General features: G+C 38.3%; 1 protein-coding gene across 3 annotated transcripts in view; it reads right to left on the bottom strand.

The window, feature by feature from the left end:
• The window catches only part of AKAP9 (A-kinase anchoring protein 9), a 160,181-nt gene that overhangs the window by 45,412 nt on the left and 91,499 nt on the right, over positions 1-23,270 (bottom strand). For all 3 annotated transcript variants that reach the window (XM_062179110.1, XM_062179109.1, XM_062179111.1), the window contains 5 exons: positions 21,872-22,104; positions 5,955-6,117; positions 4,352-4,564; positions 1,513-1,745; positions 546-665 (listed from right to left, as the gene is read on the bottom strand). In XM_062179110.1, the coding sequence (XP_062035094.1) occupies positions 546-665; positions 1,513-1,745; positions 4,352-4,564; positions 5,955-6,117; positions 21,872-22,104 (962 nt within the window). The remainder of the gene's footprint in view (positions 1-545; positions 666-1,512; positions 1,746-4,351; positions 4,565-5,954; positions 6,118-21,871; positions 22,105-23,270) is intronic.

The following is a 23,270-nucleotide window of genomic DNA, read 5'->3' on the forward strand; positions in this document are numbered from 1 at the left end:
CCTGGCTCCAGCTTCTGACTCCAGCTTCCTGCTAATGCAACTACCAAAGTGGGATATCTGGACTACATGCCCAGCTCCCAGCTTTGGTCCTGCTGCAATCCTGCCCATTGAGGGCATTTTGGGAGTAAATCCACAAATGGGAGCCCTGTCTGCCTGCCTCTCTTTATCTAAATAAATAAATACGTAAATAAATAAATAAATGGAGTATAGGAATTGGAAACTTCACTGGAGCGGACTGAGAAGAGAATGGGATCTGGAGTAAAAATAAAGAGTAAGTATAGCTAACTCTTGACCAATTTTATTGAGAAAGGGCACAGAGAAATCAGCCGGGAAGTTTTCTTAATTGAGAAAGAATAAAAGATATACATATATGGGAATTATTCCAAATTTCTATAGTTAATCATGTTTAGGTAATATTTAATTTTCTGATTTTGAAGATTTACATGTTAATACAAAGAATTCACTTTTAAGTTTTCCACAATATTCATGTTTATTCTCAAGATTCAAATTACTCTAAGGGAGGCAACAACACTAAGAGCCCTTACCTCTCTAGTTTGATGTTCACTGATTGGCTGGAAACGAGGAACAAGCTTAAGTTGCTGTTCTAGCTTTTGTATCTCCTGTTGGAATACATCTCTCTCATGTTCTCTATCAATGGCCTGCTCCTGAAGTTTAATAATAATAACAGTCAGTAACTGAAGATTCAATGCTTATTGAAGCTATTATTTCCCATTAGCTATAGATAGTTTTGTTTGAGGACAAAGGAGTGATGACTATTGAGTACTCCAAACCACCAACGTGTAACAACGTGTAACAAGTACATTTCTTCTTTATGTAGGTAATGGTAAATACAGCATAAAAAATATTCTCCTTAAAATGAATTCACTTTTTTGGAACAAAGGAGGAACTCCATTATTATTTAGTTTTTAAACAAAATAAGTATATCAAATTGGTAAATCAATTTCTTTAATTCTAATCCAGGTTTTATATCTAAAATTATAAAATATGTAAGAATTCAATACTTTGATCTGTGAAGACAATATTATTAGGCTTAAAAGAAAATCTCAAAGAAGATAATCCATGTGAAATTATATTTAACATCATTTTGGAAGACAGTAATGGAGTCTGACAATTGTTCCAGTCACCTGTTCCAAGTCTCAGACACTGACTTATACGTATTTTTTGAGGGTGAAGCAGAGGTGGCCAGCTGGCTACCAGAATCCACAGCTACTTTGACTACTGGTTAAAGAAAGACTAGAACAAGCTTAACTCTGAATTTTGAAAGGCTGACTGGTAGGGGCTCATTCATAATCGCCTATGCTGCTTTCAATTCTGATTGCTGTACAACAAAAATTATTGGGATTTTTAATAGGAATAGTACTTTTGACTAACTGGTAGAATTCACACAGAGGTAAAAATGATTTGAGAATCTCTTCATAATTTAAAATTCAGAGCCAAGAATAGCGGCAAGAAGTAATCCACTAAGCAAATCATTAAGTTGAGAATACTTACATCTAAAAATTTTCTCATTTTTTCTAACTGTTTTTCCAGGGCTTGGTTTTGTTGTCTTAAATCCATTAGCTCAGCATTTTTTTCTTGTTCCAGCTCTATAAACCTACAGACTTGTTCCTCGACATCTATTTCTAGAGCTTTCACTTGTTTCTGAAGGTCATCACGTACTTTTTCGGCTTGACACTGTACTTCTAGTTTTTCCTTCATTAATTTTTCTGTCTCTTGTAGAAACTCTGTTTATAAATGCAAAAGTAAACTAAGATAAGCCACAGTTAATGATGTTTCCCATAATTGTGTTGGTAATTTACCTTTATGGAATATGAAACAGAATTATTTTAAATTATGATAAATATTTTCTTATGAAAATATTAAAATATCTTACCATATTTCTATATAAGTAAGTTAGTATCAATAAAATTCTGTGAAATTAACAAAAATATGCTTTGTCACTAAAAATAGTATTTTTGTTTAAACAACAAAGTGAATGAAAAAACAAACCCACTTTTAGGAAAAGAACAATTAAATTCAAGCCCAGAAAAAATGTACCATTTTCTTCACATCAGGCAAAAGCTCAATTCATTCCAAACCCATATATGCATACAATCACATATGAGGATTAAACACTGTAGATCTTTAGCCAAGGCAAGCTAAGAGTCACAGAAAAAGAAATACAACTGTAATCGGAACTTTCTGTTAGCCATGCTCCTTATTAGATGCACATTCCTGAGCTGCTCTTGTGTGTGGACATGTATGAGAGGACTGTGGTGTGGTGCTTACGAGCAGACAGGGGGATCACATCCCAGCTCTGTCACTTATCTCCTAGAGTGATGCCCTTCAGTTGCCTTATATGTAAATTGAGGACAATCTTATTACCAATCTCCTAAGAGTTATACTGGGATCAAAAGAGTTAATATATGTAAAGAACAGTGCTGGGAGTACGGTAAGCACTATGTGTTAGCTTTTATTATTACTGTCACTAATACAATAAGAAATACAGTAAAACTATCTTCTAATAAAGACAATGGAGAGAATATATCTCAGAATTTTTTTATACTAATTGGAGTGCCAACACTGTACTCAGGATTAGAAATCTACTGAAATAAGGTTTCCTTTTTTTTTTGACAGGTAGAGTTATAGACAGTGAGAGAGAGACAGAGAGAAAGGTCCTCCTTCCGTTGGTTCACTCCCCAAATGGCCACCGCGCTGTGCCAGTCTGAAGCCAGGAGCCAGGTGCTTCTTCCTGGTTTCCCATGCGGGTGCAGGAGCCAAGCACTTGGGCCATCCTCCCCTGCCCTCCTGGACCACAGCAGAGAGCCGGACTAGAAAAGGAGCAACTGGGACTAGAACCTAGCGCCCATATGGGATGCCGGCTCTGCAGGTGGAGGATTAACCAAGTGAGCCATGGCACCGGCCCCGAAATAAGCTTTCCTTTTAAAATATCTTTAATATATAAATATCCAAATATATTTATACTTTATAAAATACAGTTACATATTTCATATAAAATAAACTGATATTAGATGTTAATGTAAAAGTTAATCAACTAGAAAGCCTTTTAATAAATTTCATTAATCATTCAGTTACCATCATCTTATTTACTTTCTGATTTAGAAGGAGCATACTGAAAAGTTAGAGAATGGAAAAGTTTAAGATATCTGTTAAGGAAAAAAAATTTCTAAAAAAGCTCAATATTCCCTTAAATAAAAATGGTTTTAGGCTTTCTGGAAAAATAATAAGATGATGGTCACTATCTCAGTTGTTAATTTAAAAAATGTATTTTTAATGTAGAAAAAATTTATTTTTAATTGTTGTTAAAGGAAAATAATAGCTGTAAGTATGAAACACAATAGCAAAACTGCAGTTAGATATGTTAGTTGGCTGAAAATGCAAGGGTCACCCAAATTTTGAAGTAGTAAGTCTATCACTCAAAGACTGGCCATGCGACTGTACACACACCTGTTCCAGGTGCTGCATCGACTGCAGCATCTACTAGTCCTACGAGAACAGAAAAAACAGACAAAAAAAGACAAAAATACACTTCGTAGGTCTTCTAGTTCCTGAAATAGGATAATGCACACATACACACAAGTATTAGAAGCGAAAGTTGCTATCACTGGTAACATCTGACAGTTTTTACATCCAGCTTAAAAATTTCTGAAGAATTTCCAGATTAAAAATTATAATCCTAAACCTAAATTCCAACCAGAAAAAACTTCATCCTGTTACAGAATGTATGCTGTATTTCTAAATCCACAAAATGAAATTATGGAAATACATTTATAATCCAAATGCATGTGTAATGGAACAGTGAGAGGACGAGATAAGCAGGATTTAAAGCTCCACCATTACAAAGTCTGACAGTTACTGCTAAGAAAACTTTAACTTCATGGTGCCCCTACTTAAACTCAATGTCAATCCCCCTGTAGCAACCATCGACCTTTTTCGCATCTATTCCGTTTGCCACCTGCTCGCCGTGGTGCCAGACGAGTTCTCTTTGTTGGTTAACCTCCAACTACACATTTTGCTGCCTCTCTGCTATTAAACAAACCAAACCTTAGGCAACTTGAAAAACATCATGCCTCATTATTTTCAGCTTTCTCTTGAGGCAGGAGTTTGAGGATAAAGAATAACATCTTTTTGTGCTAATATAAAGAAAAAAAAATCCTGAATCCACATGATTGGCTACTAAGACATTTACCTCTAAGGCAGGTTTCCCTACAATTTTCCAGTTCCTTTAATATGTGAATGATGGCACTGAAAGGGGCAGGGGAATCAGCTTCAACGTTTAAAGAATATAAATTTAGAAGGGATGTTTCATACAAAGTATGAAAATACATACGTTGTTCAACTGGGCCTGCGTCTGCTTTCATGGCCTCCTTCTGTCTGGACAGTAATTCCCTCTCATCCTGAATCTGCTGTCGCTCCGCTTCTAGCTCTTGCAGTCTACTACCTGCACACAGCAGCTCCTGCTCAAGACGGTCTATTATATCGGTTTTTTCCTGAATTTGCTTCTCGAATATTGTCTTTTCGTCTGCATAGCCATCGATGACACCTATAAGATAAAATTAACAGGGAATGGAATTATTACTCATCTCAAATTTTATCATTAAGTTTTAATATAAATAACAGGTGTACTGTTAGCAAAATTTTAAATCATTCCATCTGTTAAGTTGTGAATGAATCTGCTGCTGCTCTCAGTAACTAACCTTAACATGGTTTGCTCCATACAGCTTTCTCTCATTTATCATTGTGTAAATGTGAAATTCCTCTGTACTTTCTAGTACTTTGCTCTACTGCAGTATCACATCACATGGTAAAACTCAGTTTACTAAATAGATATAAATAGGTCTTTGGGAAGCTTAGTACAAATCAGATGCTTGTGAACTGAATCACATTTTAAATATACTAGAGTAGTATATTTTAAGTGCTTCTGAAAGACCAAAACCTAAAATAGCATGGGAGAGTACAAAGATTGATGGTGGTGGTGGTGGTGGGGTTGTAGACAGCCAGCTGAGCCACTGCCTGAAATGCTGGCATCCTACAGAAGCAACAATGTTGTGGCCATTTGGGGAGTGAACCAGTAGATGGAAGATCTCCCTCTCTGCCTCTCACTCCTTCTCTGTGACTCTGCTTTTCAAGTAAATAAATACATAAGAAAGAAAAGAAAGGAAGGAAGGAAGGAAGGGGGATAGGGCCGGCACTGTGGCGTAGTGGGTAAAGCCACCACCTGCAGTGCCAGCACTGGTTAGAGTACCGGCTGCTCCTCTTCCGATCCAGTTCTCTGCTATGGCCTGGGAAAGCAGTGGAAGATGGCCCAAGTGCTCGGACCCCTGCACCCGTGTGGGAGACCCGGAGGAAGCTCCCGGCTTTGGATCGGTGCAGTTCAGGCCATTGCGGCCAACTGGGGATGGAAGATCTCTTTCTCTCTGCCTTTCCTTCTCTCTCTGTGTAACTCTGACTTTCAAATAAATAAATAAATCTTAAAAAAAAATAAAATAAAAAGGAGGGAGGAAAGGAGAGAGGAAAGGAGGGAGGGAGGATGGGCAAGAAGGACAATAGGTCCTGGGGCTTTAGAAGTTTAAGACCTAGAGTCCCCATTTAACAGAGATCTTAAGCGATTTAATAACATCTTTTAGCTTCAGTTTTCTTTAAATTACAAGTGTTGTCCCAGGATGGGGACATTGAAAGAATTCACCATCAATCACTTCTATATTTTCTAAAATTTGTAATATTTTCTGGAATTCTATAAATTCTTCTCATAATTAAGCTCATACATGTTTTAAAACACTGCTTGGAGGAACTCTGAAGACAAACCACAACTACTACTCAATGGCTGCTCTAAATCAGACTCAACTGGTGGTTTCCAAGCCTCACTATGCATCATCAGAATCTTGGTTTGAAGCACAAACTTCCTGCCCCTCAGCTGTGGGCAAGGTGCTCACCCTCGGCCTTGCTGAGCTCCACGGCCAGCTGTTCTCTGGCCCGGGCCTCCTCATGAAGCCGTTCTCGCAGCTCTTCTTGGCACTTAAGGGACTCTGTTGCTTCCTGTTTCTGTCTGAATGATTCACGCATCAACTCTGTCTGGGTAACTTTTGCATGTTCAAGCTAAACAAAGGAAGAAAAAGTGTTGAGAATACCAGTGCCATTCCCCACTGATGCTAGAAAAAAATTTTTAAATAAAGGTACACTATGAATTATAGTCTCAAGTATTTGTAGTGCATGCTAACATCAGCAGGCAGGACAAGCCACAGTAGACAGAAATATTAGCTGGGTACAACTTCCCATAAAACAGTCTAATTTTATTGAACAAAAGAATGTGCTTCGTTAGGAAAGCAACCACTTTAAGTCAATGGATGTTTATTCCATCACATAAAGGGAAGTACAAAGTTAATGAAGCCCAGAAATAACTCCTTCTTAAAATGCAGGCCCTTATTCTGTCTGCTAAACAGCTTTCTGTAGCAGTGTGGTCTATGACAAACTTTATTTCTTCTTTTATATTTAACATTTATTGACTTGACCCCTACAATATCTGGTGTACATTTTGTAGGGGACTAATAATACATGGTTAATACTCGTACAATAGTACCAATTAGCAAAATCACAGTGGTGCAACAGAATGCAATTACATTTGTAACCCATGCATTTTAACCAAAAGCTTTATATTTCGGTCCATTTGTGAAACATCTAAAGTCTCCATGAATACTCAGATAATTTTTAAAACCTTAGAATTCACAGGCATTAACCATAAACACAGCCTTCTTAAAATGCAGCCGCTGACACATACTATTTTTTTAACAAATGTTAAGGATGGCAGTAGAGATTCAAGGACAACACTCCCAATTAGTAGGTTAGTGGAACACTGTCACTAAATCTGCAGTACAAACCTGCAAAAAAAACAAAAAAAAAACAGTCTCTGCTTTAGTTTTCTGGGCTTCTGCCTATCACTACCTGTTTATCTCTTTCTATGGAAAGAATCACATGGGGGGCCCTCGCTGTGGGTGTGGTAGGCTAAGCATCCCATATGGGTGCCAGTTTGTATCTTGGCTGTTCCTCTTTTAATCCAGCTCTCTGCAGGGCTGGGAAAGCAGTGGAAGATGGCCCAAGTGCTTGGGCCCCTGCACCCACATGGGAGACCTGGAAGAAGCTCCTCACTCCTGCCTTCTGATCAGCTCAGCTCCACCTATTGCAGCCATTTAGGGACAGATTAAGACCTTTCTCTCTGCCTCTCTTTCTGTTTGGAATGCTACCTCTCAAATAAATAAACAAATCTTTAAAAAAGAACAAACAAGGCTGGCACCACGGCACACTAGGCTAATCCTCTGCCTGTGGCGCCAGCACCCCGGGTTCTAGTCCCAGTTGGGGCACTGGATTCTATCCCTGTTGCTTCTCTTCCATTCCAGTTCTCTGCTGTGGCTGGGGAAGGCAGTGGAGGATGGCCCAAGTGCTTGGGCCCTGCACCTGCATGGGAGACCAGGAGGAAGCACCTGGCACCTGGCTTCAGATTGGCGCAACGCCAGCCATGGCGGCCATTTGGGGAGTGAACCAACAGAAAAAGGAAGACCTTTCTTCTGTCTCTCTGTCTAACTCTGCCTGTCAAAAAAACAAAAACAAAAAAACGAACGAACGAACTACATGGAGGAAAAATCAAGTTCAAATATTTCTAGTACTTAATATAAAAATTTTAAAATGTAATGACCATACATATTAAATTACTGTTATTACATATTAATGCAGTAAAATTTTCAAATTTATATGTATTTTGTGTCATTACTGCCATGTTTTAAGCTTAAAATATGATCAAATATGTTAGTTTATAATTTATAGTCAGACATCAGTAACATTTTATAAAATTATGGTAATATTCTAAATATTGTATTTTTACACTACAGGTTCCCCCTCTTCAAACCTGAATGATATTTACCAGAGCAAATGGATTTCCAGTTAGTAAAGCTTTATATGGTCACTCTAAATCAATTCCAAAATATCCAATACGCACTTATTGTTTTAATAGGATGTTTTAAATATCATATACAACTTACTTGAAAATAAGATGAAAACACGTATAAGGCTCATAATGGAAAATAAAGCATAAATTTTGAACTACAGATTACTTTCTAAAGTATCTGCAATATGTTATTACTTCAAAAAGCATAAAACTTTATAGACATCTTTACTTTTAATGGGCAAATGAACATTTTTCTGCTAATGTGGATAACTAACATAAATTAATTTTTATTATAAAGAAACATGACCATAAAGTGTGGACTAATTTGTTACAACTACTCTCCTGAATTTAAAACTACAAACTATATTTTGAAATTCTATTAACTGCTTCTAGAAATACATACATCATTTTTCTTCACACAGTACATAATGGTTGCCTAGTGCAACCATGAAATCTCTGAGTTCAAAGTTGTAGCTAAAAAGGATATAAATTTTTTCCTTTTTCAAATTTACTACAGAAATACATCAAAGCATTCATAATAGTTGCTTTAGGTAAATAAGTAAGTCACTGCTTCTGAGTTCTACTTCTTGACAAACCAAATCAGTGTTATAGTACATTTAAATATTTACCATAAAATCACAAGAACTAATTTGGTTTTATAAAACAATACAGGTTGAATCAACCAATTCCAGTAAATTTAGCAAACAAACTTCATTTATTATAGCAGCCAGGATGCGACTTTACTTTGAGAGCTCCTTCAAATGCTCATCTAAATATTTTATACCTAAAAAGCATATTCCATCCAGTTAGGATATGATTTTTCCTCATTTCCACACTAATATAAAATCCACAAAAATTTCAAAATACTTTCAAAGTACTTAGGAAACTTAGTATTACATTAAAAGTAGGTTTAAAGCACCAGTAACTATTTTTCCACTTTAATATGAAAGTTGCAAGAGAGGAAATAAAACTATCCTGAAAACCATCTGGCTTGTTAAATATTAGCTGGTACAGTATAGGTAAACCCACAAGTCATAAAGGTGCCGAGTCACTTGCAGTGAATCATTTAAAACATGTTTAAGTATCAAATGAACCTTAAGTGCTAAATATACAGGCCACTATATGATAAATATTTCCCTTAACAATGTTTATGAAACACCTTTCACATAAAAAGCAGAAAAACGTAGTTGTCCATTGGAGTAACAAGCATATTAAAAACCAAAGATAAGTTCCTTTGGGTGTGAAGAATGTTTAGAATTTGAGTTTCCTATTTTCTACAGTTTCCTAGAACCACAGCCAGTATGCAATAAGATTGTAAACATTTCCCAACTGGCTCACTGACAATCTACTCAGCTGTTTTAGGAATCACAATGCCTGTCTCTCAAACGTCATCATTCCATTTTTACTGATGATTGCCATCATATGCATACAAAAGCAGGAACCCTAAGGACAAGCAGGATCTTTTTAAGCAGCTTGCCTGGCACTGGCAAAATGTAATAGTATCTCCTGCTTTCTGTAATTAAAAACATAGCCAAGTCAGGGTTCTTAGACCAAATTTAGCCCTGTAATATATCCAGGATGAATGAGCAGACACATCAAACAACGACAAGATTCTATTTCATTTACTCTTATTAAAGACTCTTAAAATTTCATTTTTCATTATATAGGCTTCAAATGAATATTTTTTATACTTACTGAATAAGGAGGGGTAGGCAGTGAGATTTTAGAAATAAGCTTTAATACGTGCCCATTTCTTTTATGAATAAAATGAAAAATAGAAGTATTAATAATTACTGAGTTGTTTTCATCCAAATGTTCACAAAGAGGAAAAGGATATGGTAAAGGCACACGAGATTCAACCTCATAAATGTCTTCATCTTGTTCTTCCAACCAAGAGTCACTGAGTTTGAGCGTTGCCAAATAGGTCCTGTAAGAATCCATCCTGGTGGACGTGGTTGCCACACTTCCTCATGTGCGTGACCAGTTTCCCACTACACTGACAAGCTCTTTTTAGTTTACCAAGAGATATAATAGCAGTATGAAAATGTCTTTTTAGCACTATCAAAAACTTCATAACATTAATTCATAGAACTGAACAGTAAAAAAGGGATGGTGAAGTCCAGGAAAAAAAAAAAATCTACAAATTTACAAAAAAGGGTCTCAGCTGTCTTCATCCAGAAAACCAAAAATAAGACAAAAACCAAAAACAAGACAAACAAAAGCAAGCTAATAAATAAAACTCTGTAAATCAGAATAATTAAATCCCTAAAGAATGAAAATATAATATCCAATTAGCTGAGCAATAAAATTCCTTTCCGTATCAAATATGTCTGTAGTAATAAGTAAGCCTTCCAAACAGAACATAGCAGGGAAGGTCAAGTTTTAAATCTCCATAGCAGCAGTTCTGAGAAATGTAGTTGCAACATTATTTCCCCTGGTTCTTGCTGCTTCACTCAATTCAAAAGGAAAAGCTCTTCTGAACTGAGCTATTCAAACAGCCTCTCGAGCTGAGCCAAAGGATTCTAGTCAGTGTCCCCTGAGGAAAAGGTCAGAACACAGGGTGTGGTTTAATGTCTTTACCTATAGGTACACTGACAGGTGGAATGCGAATTAGTACGCCCACAAAAAAAGCCTGCCCAACAGGATCCAAGTTCCACGTCAGAGCTTTGGAAAGGCAATTTAGATAAGTTTATAATGTTTCTAAAAGAAGCTGTGTTTTTCCACCCCCATTAAAGAGTTGCTTTAATTTTTTAAAAAAAATGTGAACTCAAGAATGTTAATCAGTTATTCAAGAATATCAAATAATCATACTTAATTCCGGAAAATCAAAACAGAACTTCCATTTGATAGTTCCTTAGAAATGACACCCATCTTTTGAACTAAATATAGACAGTCTGGTTATAACCTATTTTTATACTGAATTGTTTATACAGTGTACGTTAAGGAAAAAAAAGTCTTTTAAGAGCTGCATTGTGTAACTGGTAATTACACCACTGCAGGTATCCTGTGAACCTTGACTACAATTAAAAGGCTCAAGTTGATTACAGTTAGCTCCAGAAACCTGGGCAACAGTGAATAAATGAGCCAGTCAGAATTATAAAAGATAAACGACTTACTTTTTAACATTAAAGGATTCATCATAATAAAAGTTGTTTTAAATGAAGGAAAAAGCTTTCATTTCGTGCCTTTTTCTGTCTAGTAACTAAATATCCTAAATTCACAAAGCCTTTTCTAAATGGAAAAATCCACACAGTAAAGCAAGCAGGTATTCTTGCTACACAAAGTTGTTCAGAGGAGCCAGTATTCAACCCTTCACGGTAGGCTCATAATCAGGGCAGAGAACATGAGATTTTCCGCAGAAAGCTTAGAATCTGACTGGGGAGCAGGCAGGTAGGTACCTCTTAGAATTCTGGAGTAGGTAATGACAAGTTTCTGCATTTGTGGTTTGTTATGTGAGCCTCCAGTTATGTCTGTGAAGATGTCTTAATTATACAACCTAAAGGCCTACCCCTACCACTACTGCAGCCCAAGGTGACTTACTTTGGCAGACATAAAAGTATCAATATTCCAGTTACTCAGTATTATGACTTGGTGAAACCCATGTTTAATACACCCAATATCTGTTAAAAGTATTCTTTCTCTGCTCCCTCTGTAAATTATACTTTATTGTCATAATCTGGGTTCCAAAAAATTTTTAAAAATTTATATTATTTATTTGAAAGACAGAGTTACAGAGAGAGGTAGAGACAGAGAATGTCTTCCATGCACTGGTTTACTCCCCAAGTGGCCACAACAGCCCGAGCTGAGCCAATCCGAAGCCAGGAGCCAGGAGCTTCTTCCGGGTCTCCCATGTAGGTACAGGTGATAACGATTTGCCTATTAATATTTTCTGAAATTAATAAGCTGTGTGGGCTCTTGCCATGAATTCAGATAAGAATTCTGAATACTGGCTCAAATAAACAGGCAGCATGTAAGTTTTTAAGCTTTTTATTCAGTGAGAGAAAAGCACAGGAGTGCGGGCTCTATCTAAAAGCGAAAGGATGAAATCTGGATTCACACTGAGCAAAGAGTAGGCCAACAGCCAGACGTGTGGAGGAGCATGCAGGCCAGAAAGCCATGTGCCCCAAAGGCGTGGGGGGGGGGGGCACCATGCTCCAGGCCTTTAATCCACTTCCAAAGGGGAGTGATAATTAGTCTGATTGGCAGGTGGGCACACAGGTGTGCTCAGGTAGGGGCATAAGATCACACAGGGGGCATGGTGACAGCATGGTCTTCTAGGTCACAAATCTAATCAACTTATTATATATATGCCTGCACCACAGCTTGCAAATCTAATCAATTTTATTCTTTTTTTTTTTTTTTTTGACAGGCAGAGTGGATAGTGAGAGAGAGAGACAGAGAGAAAAGTCTTCCTTTTTGCCGTTGGTTCACCCTCCAATGGCCGCTGCGGCCGGCGCATCCCGCCAATCCGAAGCCAGGAGCCAGGTGCCTCTCCTGGTCTCCCATGCAGGTGCAGGGCCCAAGGACTTGGGCCATCCTCCACTGCTTTCCCGCGCCATAGCAGAGAGTTGGCCTGGAAGAGGGGCAACCGGGATAGAGTCCGGTGCCCCAACCGGGACTAGAACCCGGTGTGCCGGCACCGCAAGGCGGAGGATTAGCCTGTTGAGCCACGGCGCCGGCCATCAATTTTATTCTAGATATGTGCCTGCATCATAGGGGCCCAAGGACTTGGGCCACCTTGCCTCCGTTGCTTTTCTGGGCGCATTAGCAGGGAGCTGGACTGGAAATGGAATAGGCAGGACTCGGCGCCCATATATGATGTCAGTGCTCAGGCCAGGGCTTTAACCTGCTGTGCCACAGCGCCAGCTCCTCCAATTCCTCTTACTTGAATCAAAACCCAAACCTTATAAGAAGAAATATCAATTAATGCAGTGCTTACATCAAGGTAATAACTAAAAAGAAACTGCAAAAAATTCAGAGGAAAAAACACAAAAAACAATATAGTAAGATGATTCAGGGGGACAACGTTGCAGCACAGCAAGTAAAGCCACTGCCTGTGATGCTGCCATCTCATATGGGTGCTGGTTCGAGACTGCTGCTCCACTTATGATCCAGCTCCTTGCTAATGTGCCTGGTAAAGCAGGAGAGGATGGCCCAAGTGCTTGGGCCCCTGTACCCATATGGAGACCTGGAAGAAGCTCCTGGCTCCTTGATTTGGACAGGCCCAGCTCTGGCCATTGCAGCCATTTAGGGAGGGAACTACTGGATGGAAGATCTCTCTCTCTCTGTAAATTCTGACTTTTAAATAAATTAATCTAAAAAAAAAAAAAAAAGATGATTCAGAACAGGGTAAACTGTCCTCTCCCTGTAAGAACATTGTGTTAATGGGTGGCATATTATATTAATTGATGTTCAGGAAGATGGCTTTGGATTAGAATAATTCAAAGTATATTTGATTTTGTGTTTTTACCCCTCTAGTTTAGAAAGCATGCAAACCAAATTTCAAGACATACTACAGGGTGGAAGGGTGGGTACGGGGGGAAGAACTGCTATAATCCAAAAGTTGTACTTATGAAGTTTATATTTATTAAATAAAAGCTTTCTATAAAAAAAAAAAAGGAAAAGACACACTACAGGGCAGTTATAATCAAAACAGCCTACTACTGGCTTAAAAACAGATGGGTAGACCAATGCAACAGAATAGAAATACCAGAAATCAACCCAAATATCTACAACCAACTTATCTTTGACAAAGTAGCTAAAATCAATCCCTGGAGCAAGGACAGATTCTTCAACAAATGGTGCTGGGAAAACTGGAGCTCCACATGCAGAATTATGAAGCAAGACCCCTACCTTACAACTTACAAAAATATCCACTCAAAATGGATCAAAGACCTAAAGCTATGGCCCAATACCATAAAATTATTAGAAAGAACATTGCAGAAACCCTGCAAGACACTGGCATAGGCAAAGACTTCTTGGAAAAGATCCTACATACACAGGCATCAAAGCCAAAACTGACACACAGGATTACATCAAATTGAGGAGCTTCTGCACTGAGAAAGAAACACTCAGCAAAGTGAAGAGGCAGCTGACAGAATGGGAGAAGTCATTTGCAAACTATGCAACTGATAACGGATTAATAACCAGAACATATAAAGAGATCAAGAAACTCAATTACAACAAAACAAACAACCCAGTTATGAAATGGGCAAAGGACTAAACAGGCATTTTTCAAAAGAGGAAATCCAAATGGCCAAAAAAAAAAAAAAAAAAGAAAGAAAAAAAGCTCAGGATCACTAGCAGTCAGGGAAATGCAAATCAAATCCCCCCCCCCCCCCAAATGGCTTTCATACAGAAATCAACAAACAAATGCTGGAGAGGACACGGGGGAAAAAAAAGTACCTTAATCGACTGTTGGTGGAAATGTAAACTGGTCAAGCCACTATGGAAGTCAGTATGGAGATACCTCAGAAATCTGAATATAGACCTACAATATGACCTAGTCATCCCACTCCTGGGAATTTACCCAAGGGAAACGAAATCAGCACATGAAAGAGTTATCTGTACTGCCATGTTTACTGCAGCTCAATTCACAGTAGTTAAGATATGGAATAACCCAAATGTCTGTCGACTGAAGACTGGATAAAGAAATTATGAGATATGTACACCATGGAATGCTACACAGTGGTTAAAAAAAATGAAATCCTGTCATTTGCAACAAAATAGATGAAACAGATCATACTGGGTGAAATGAGCCAGTCCCAAAAGGACAAACACCACATGTTCTCCCTGATCTGTGGTAACTAATAAAGCACCTAAAAAGTAATCTTAAAGAAGTAAAATTGACACTTTGAGAAGCAATGACTTTGAACAACCTTGTCTCAACTGTTGAGGAACAGTTTTCTTTTCATACTATTTGTTGAACTTTTTACTTAGCATAGAGTTAATCTTATGTGTATAAAGTTGATTGAAAATAGAGCATAGGGGGCCGGCGCCGTGGTGGAGTAGGTTAACCCTCCTCCTGCGGCACCAGCATCCCATACGGGTGCTGGTTCTAGTCCCGGCTGCTCTTCTTCCAAACCAGCTCTCTGCTGTGGCCTGGGAAAGCAGTAGAAGATGGCCTGAGTCCTCGGGCCCCTGTACCCACGTGGGTGACCAGGAAGAAGCCCTGGCTCCTGGCTTCAGATCGCTGTAGCTCCACCCATTGTGGCCACTGGGGAGTGAACCAACGGAAGGAAGACCTTTCTGCCTCTCTCTCTCTCTCCCTCTCCCTCTCATTGTCTGTAACTCTACCTATCAAATAAATAAATAAAATCTTAAAAAAAATAGAGCTTAGTAAAAAATAAGATTGGGAATAAGAGAAGGAGGAAGAAGTAGGGTGGGGCAGGTACAGTGGGAAGAATCACTATATTCTTAAAGTTGTTATTTATGAAATGAATGAAGTTTGTATACCTCCAATAAAAGGTTTCTGGGGGGAAAAAGCATGCAAAAGTATTTGCAATCAAAAACAGTTAAAGTGATTTCAACCTTTAGAGGGGCACACTTTTAATGATCCAGACCAGCTCGTTATCCCCAGGTTTTAGATACTCAAGATTTTAATGTACATTTGAAGGCTATCAATCTGCAGTACAGTTATGCTCCCCAAATGAAATAGTTTTAACTGACCTCCATAATGTAAAGCCATGTAACCTTTTTCCCCCTAATAATACTTCCTTCAAACTGTAAAGCACATTTGTTTTCTTTTGGACTTTGATTGTTAACTCATAATCTGTTACACTGACAGGACCCTGTCCACTGAGAAGCATACAGTGAACAACTGGCATCAGCAAAATGTGTTTCAGTACTGATTCCAGCTCTGTTTAAAACACAACAAAACAAAATCTCAGATGACTGCTTCTCCTCAAACTCTTCACAGAAAATACAGAAGCATGTAGTTTCTCAAAAAATGAGAATCACTGTAAACTCATGACAATTTCCTGTAACTAGACTTATTCTTTGACACTAAATTACTGATTCAGTAATATTTCTAAGGGGTAGCATACTCTCTTGGTAAATTATCTAAGACTCTAAATCACTCCTCTGGATTCTGGAAAACTTTAACTGCTGTAACACGATGATCTGAGAGTCAAGATGTCCAACAGCACTGGCAAAGGTAACTTTTCTGCAGAACCACAAAGAGACTATTGAATAAAGATTGGGTTACAGAGATGACCTTTTGAAAGGCCTTAGACATCTCTAAACACTTTTCCTCAGATGGTAACAAAAGCTATTCCAACCAATAAGAAACTATGCTGACTACAAGCCTGATTTTATGGTAGCCTGAGCAAAAGAGAAGTAAAACTCATCAAAAAATGTATTATTATATAAACTTGGATTTACTATTGGGGAAATCACCACTCAAGTTAAAACCAGAATGAAATATTCCTGTAATATAAACTAGCCTAAAATGCAGATACTTGTTCTATACCCTATATTTCATAAAGAAAATGTTACCAGTTAGTTCTTTTATTACAATAGGATGTACCTATGGAATCTAAAGCTGCCCTAAACCTTGAAACTAAGTACACAGCTCTTATAGAAGAATTCCAATGAATAAATGAGGAAAATAAAAGTCACCATTAAAACACCACAGTAGTGGTGTTTGTCAGCAACCCATTAAGTAAGCATGGAACCACCTCACAGCTTTCACACTTGGCCATTCCCCTGCCTGAAGAGTCTTACTCCATTAACTCGCGTGGTGGTCATGGATACTTCCTAAAGGAATATGCTCCAGTATCGCTTTATGAGAGAGGCCTTCCCCACTTTTCCGACAGAAGGTGTTCCCTTCTTCCAATATGTGCTATCCTCCTCTGTTTATTGCTGATACTCACTGCTAAATCATAAGGAAGAGAGCAGTGATTTTGCCCGTTTTGTTCACTGCTGTTTTTCTAGTATCCAGAATAACAATGAGTAAGCACTTGGAGATGGCGCTGTGGCGTAGTGGTAAAGTCGCAGCCTGCAGTGCCAGCATCCCATAGGGGTACTGGTTCAAGTCCCGGCTGCTCCATTTCCAATCAAGCTCTCTGCTATGGTCTGGGAAAGCAGTGGAAGATGGCCCAAGTGCTAGCGCCCCTGCACTCGAGTGGGAGACCTGGAAGAAGCTCCTGGCTCCCGGCCGTTGTGGCCAATTGGGAGGTGAACCAGGGGATGGAAGACCTCTCTCTCTTTCTGCCTCTCCTTCTCTGTGTAACTCTTTCAAATAAATAAATAAATCTTTAAAAAAAAAATCTCAAACAATGAGTAGACACACACACAAAATAAAGACTGATGAATGAGTGTCTAGTGTCAAGCATCAAGACCTACAGTAAGCTTTACTTGGCCCACCCTAAACTGTCAGGTGCTGCTCTTCTCAATTTGGGAGTATCCTGCATAGTTATTAACCTGAATGTCTCTTACTGCAAGCAAAAAGGCATGGCAGCAGTGCTTCCCAGCTCATTTTAGATTTTGTTATAACAAGTGGACAAAAATCAAGGTTAAAATCAATTACAAAGAGGGACCAAAAAATGACACTTAAGGGGAAAGCAAAATACCAGTTAGCTCACAAAGATATTACACATAATTTTGTGTCAATCTGTTAAAAATATTCATCAGGTTCAAAATAATTTTAGCTATCAATGAGAATACTGAAAGAAGTCAATGCCGTTAAACATCCATCCAGGTTAGATAAATGATGGAAATTTAGTTTAAAATGTAGCTTTATAACGCTCCTGTTCCAACTGATTAGAAATATAATTTAAGAACTTTATTTTTATATTTTCCTAATGTCAATAACTAGCTCAATATTTTAGGTAATAGATACCCGCAGAACACTTCAAAATTAAGCCAGAACAATATCAACATTATACTAATAATCTCTGTATTAGTGGTTCTTAAACTTTTATGTATATCAGAATCACCCAAAACACTTAATAAAACACAGGCAGCTGGGCCCCAAACTCTGCAGGTCTGGGATGAGGTCTGATTTACTTGCCAAGTGATGGGGATGTGGCTGAGTCTGGCACTGTATTTGGAGAAGTCCCTGCCATAGAGCTACTGGCCTAACCAAAGCTTTTGTCAACTGTTTGGTGATATTTAAACTACAACAGAGTAAAAGCTAAATAACATAATCCTGCTTTAGTACTTAACAAATCAAGAAAATCTGGAAAATGCCACAGGGAGGCTCCTATTGTAACTCACTACCTACTCACATAAGCAAATGGTTGTTACAAGCTATAGAGTCGGCCTGGGAAAGTGTTTCAGGTGGATCCACACACTTGGTTGTTCACAGTGTAAACAGATTATGGGGAGTTTCCCTTGAGAAGCCTGTATGAACAAACAGCCTGTGGGAACCACTGATCATTTCTGCTTTAATTACCAATTTCCATGGTGCTTATCAAAAGACAAACACAGTGGTTTATTAACCAGATTGTCCATAATTTACAATGGCATCAAATAGTAGCAACCGTATCACCAGTGGTCAGGATCTAGGTCAAAAGTACTTAGTGGGGGCCGGTGCTGTGGCTTAGTAGGTAAAGCCACTGCCTGCAGTGCTGACATCCCATATGGGTGACAGTTTGGGACCCAGCTGCTCCACTTCCAATCCAGCTTTCTGCTATGGCCTGGGAAAGCAGTAGAAGGTGGCCCAAGGCCTCGGGCCCCTGCACCCATGTGGTAGACCCCAAAGAAGCTCCTGGTTCCTGGCTTTGGATAGGCGCAGCTCCGGCCATTGCAGCCATCTGGGGAGTGAATCAGCGGATGGAAGACCTCTCTCTCTCTTTGCCTCTGCCTCTCTGTAACTCTGACTTTCAAATAAATAATTAAATCTTTAATAATAAAAAGTATTTAGTGGTGGTCAAGAAAAAGTATTAACAATTGTTTTTTTCTGTTTGAAATAAAATATATATCACAGAAATGGCTGAAGTAAAAAAAAATTATAGGATAAGGTATGAGTTCAGAATAGATCATCTACATATACAACTTTCACAAAATGAAAGGGATAGTCGTGAAGTGTGTTATGTACCTAAGCTTTAAAAGTGCTGAAAAGCAACCACTGATAATGTCTCTGATACTTCGGCCCACTCAGTAGGGTGGCATATTGTAAAAGTAGCTTTTGCATTAGCATTCTCAAAGAAAGCCAACCTCTGGCTTATGTTAATTAGCAAAGACTTAAAATATAATGTGTATTTTCTTACAGAAGTGATGGAATTTCACATTATGATATAGCGTTTATAGCATTCACCAGACTATGTTGAGTTTACCTAGTCTGCTGAACCCCAGGCTATATACAAATATAGGAACCATTAAGGTATTTTGACCCAAGAGTATTACTGAATGTCTTATTAAACTAAAAATACAAATGAAGCTTGTTTTTATTGGTGCCCTTTCTTCCCTAGCACTTAGGAGTTTGACAATAAAAAACAGTTCTTTTGGGGTTTTATTTTGTATGTATTGATTTATTTCTAAAGATTTGATTTATTTATTTGATAGGCTGAGTTACAGAGAGAGATCTTCCATCTGTCGGTTCACTCCCCAAATGGCCGCCATGCCCAGGGCTGGGCCAGGCCGAAGCCAGGAGCCAGGAGCTTCCTCCAGGTCTCCCATGTAGGTGCAGAGGCCCTGGGACTTGGGCCATCTTCCTCTGCTTTCCCAGGAGCATTAGCAGGGAGATGAACAGCAAGGCAGCCAGGACTTGAACTGGTGCCCATAAGGGATGCTGGCATGGCAGGCAGGAGCTCAATCTGCTGTGCTACAGCACCAGACCCTGCTTTGGGATTATATAAAAGATGGCACTGCCACAGTTGTTTGAGCTAAACAGTTATCTTTTCTACTATTTACAAATAAACAAATATTTGAGTTTTCAAGAGCTCATTTTTCAAGCTACATTTCTTTTGATTTTCTGTAATACTCGAGGAAATTTTCAAGATACAGAAGCAAACTTTTGAATCATTTTCTAACTGTTGTGAAAGAAAGCTTCAGAAAAACAAGAATTGCCAAAGGATAGCATTTTTTCCCCATATAATTATATAATTACAACCTCAGAATTTATCTATGGAAACATTCCGAGACATACTTAACCCTATTAATTGCATGTGTATCCATTATTTTGGCCAATCAAGGTGCAATCCCCAAGTTTAACAGCAGATATATTATTTCTCTGGCTAATCAGTAAATTCTCGATGTAGTGTGTGGTAATTCAGGATTCTTTTGCTCTTCAACACAGCTCATACTCTGTCTAGAAAAGGATTCAGATTACTTCCAAAGAATGAACCTGGGGGAAAATTCTGGTTAAGATAAATACTTCACTAAAAGTACCTGTTATTTCTTGATAATGCTTTTCTTATTGAAGCCTAACAGCAAGTTACCAGGAAAAAAAGGAACAGACTGATGATGGTAAAGTAACAAAATCGTAGGTGGCTAGCAGATTATTCTGAGTGTCACTAATGACTCAAGAAATGGCCTATGGAGTTTGTGTAGTGGCGCAGTGGGTTAATCCTCCGCATGAGGTGCCGGCATCCCATATGGGCACTGGTTCTAGTCCTAGCTGCTCTTCTTCCAATCCAGCTCTCTGCTATGGCCTGAGAAAGCAATGGAGGATGGCCCAAGTGCTTGGGCTCCTGCACCTGTGTGGGAGACCAGAAGAAGCTCTTGGCTCCTGGCTTTGGATTGGCGCAGCTCCGGACATTGTGGTCATTTGGGGAGTGAACCAACGGACGGAAGACCTTTCTATTTCTCCCTTTCACTGTCTGTAACTCTGCCTCTCAAATAAATAAATACAAAATCTTAAAAAAAAAAAAAAAAAAGAAATGGCCTATAATCATTAGCTTAACCTAAAAGTTAAATGAATTGGCATTAAAATGCAAACTGTGTAATGATGCTTGTCATACTGGCTACAGCTCATAGTTATTTTGCAGAAACATGTGAATATAAGGAATAATTTCTTAGAGGCAGAAAGTAACATCAATGAAAACTGGAAGTAATATCCATTCAACTTACAACTTCTGTTTGAAATATACCTAGTTCCAAAATACTCTGAATAAAGATAACAGCACAAATGCTGACATTTGCTCTGTATTGATGAGCATGTGGTACTCACTCCCCTGAATAAAATGACAGCTAGAGCTCTAAAGTTAAACATTTTAAAAATAAACAAATTTCATTTTAAAGCAGTAAATAACTTTCAAAATTCTTTCATAGTATAATTTTAGAAACCACCAACACCCATGGAGTACACAAAGTGCAGTTCAAGTTATAAATACCATGATCTCTTTTTGAAGTGTCAAAAAATTAGGACTTTAATGTAGCAACTATCCCATGTTCTGATTTCCTATTAAGAAACAGTCTGTAAAGAGAAGGAATCTATTCACATCTGCAAAATGGAGGTAAAGACTCCTGTGAAGGAAATGCAGGTTTGTTATCATACTACAATACTTGTAACAGTATATTATGACATAGTACAGCATTAGGTTTTAGAGATTCCTTACACACTCTTTCAAATAAGTAATATGAAATGTTCTCTTGAAATAACATTTCACATAATAGTTATGAAGTTAAAATAAATCTCTTTTGGTCACAAAAAAAGTAATGTCTGGGGATAGTGTTGTGGCATAGGGAGTTAAGCTGCTGCCTGCAATACTGACATCCCATATGGGCACAGGTTCAAGTCCACTTCCAATCCAGCTCCTTGCTAATGCATCTGAGAAAGCAGCAAAAGATGGCCAGGTGTTTGTAACTCTGCCACCCATGTGGGAGACCCAGATGGAGGAACGTGTAAGAGTCTACACAATCGGAGTATTAAAATAACAGTAAAGGTTAGAACTGGAAGAGGCCATCATTACATTACATGAACTCTTACTACTTCAAACTCAGTGTATATAAGCAATAGAAAGAGATTACCTGACTACTAGTTTCACTTATGGCTTCCAGGAGTTTTTCAACTGCTGCCTGGAGTCGAGAACTAATGTTCAGCATCAGTTCTTCATTTTCAGGATCTATTTCAGACCCAGCAAAACCAGACCTCACAAGCCGCTGTGACAGCTCTGTTCCTTCCTCAGTTACTTTTGACCACATGCTACTGTCACTTCTTGGCACATCACTTCCAGAATAAGAGGGTATGGATTCATCTGTAACTACAGTAACAATATTTTGAAGATATAAGTTAATATAGTTTTCATAACAGTACTGCCACAGAATAAAATATGCAAACACAGAAAAAAAAGCAAAGAAATGAGAAGGATTATGCTATGCTAATATGACTTGGCAAAAGTTAATGTTTGGGGTTATTTAGGTTTTCTTTTCTTTGATAAAAAAAACTTTTAAGACAACTTTCAAAAGATTACTTACAAAGCACTGACCATTTGGTCACAGAGGTGGAGAGAGCTGGTTCCTATTCTCAAGAACTAGACGTTGTGTCGAGAAAACAAACACATCAACCACCACAAACACACTGTTCCACGTGTATGGAGGATAGAGTAAGTGCCTGGCTTTGTCTGGAGCAGACCCTTTGATTGTTGAGCACTACACCAAGCATTATCACCTGCCCCAGCTACACAGGAAGAGACTAAGGTAGTTCTGAAGCTTGCTACTTTTCTAAAAGGAATACCAGAATGATGAGCGGTTCTAATTTAACAATGGGTATTGTCATCCACATTATAATTCCTTTTATACAGAAAACTGAGTTTACATGAGCAGAAGACAAAGTTTCCAGGTATTTTCTTTAAATTACAATAAAAGTATAGGTTATTCATCATGGCCATGGAATACAACACTCATCCATGGCAGAACATGACAACCCAACAGTGACATTTCCTGAAGAGGCATGTCCTATTTTTTTGCTGTATGTAGTGTACATTTTTTTTTTTTTTTTAGTCTACATTTGTTACGAGTAACTACAATGGTAACAAATCACAGCAAAGAGAACTTTAATGTCCAAAATGTGAGGACTAAACATTCAGTTTGGCCCAATCATCCAGTGAGCTTGAGAGAGACCAAGGCCTCTAATTGCTAATCCAGTGATCTTCTATGACCTCACACCGCTCCAGAAGAAAGCCGCAGCAGATGAGCTTCAGCCCCTTGCCTCCTACCATGAAACCAGCACAGTGTAAACCTACAGGAAATTTTCCTTCAACACAATCTGAGGAACTCATTTTGATTAACTGATCTAATATTTACTCAGGTTCAAGTGATTTCACATTGGCTCAAAATTTGCCTTCAATTTCAGAAACTAGTTCACCGTTTGAGAAAGCAAATATTACCAAATCAATTATTTATTTTTTGAGTGTTAACAAGTTCATAC

Source organism: Lepus europaeus, chromosome 20 (genome assembly GCF_033115175.1).
Source record: "Lepus europaeus isolate LE1 chromosome 20, mLepTim1.pri, whole genome shotgun sequence".
In the NCBI taxonomy this organism is placed as follows: Eukaryota; Metazoa; Chordata; class Mammalia; order Lagomorpha; family Leporidae; genus Lepus; species Lepus europaeus.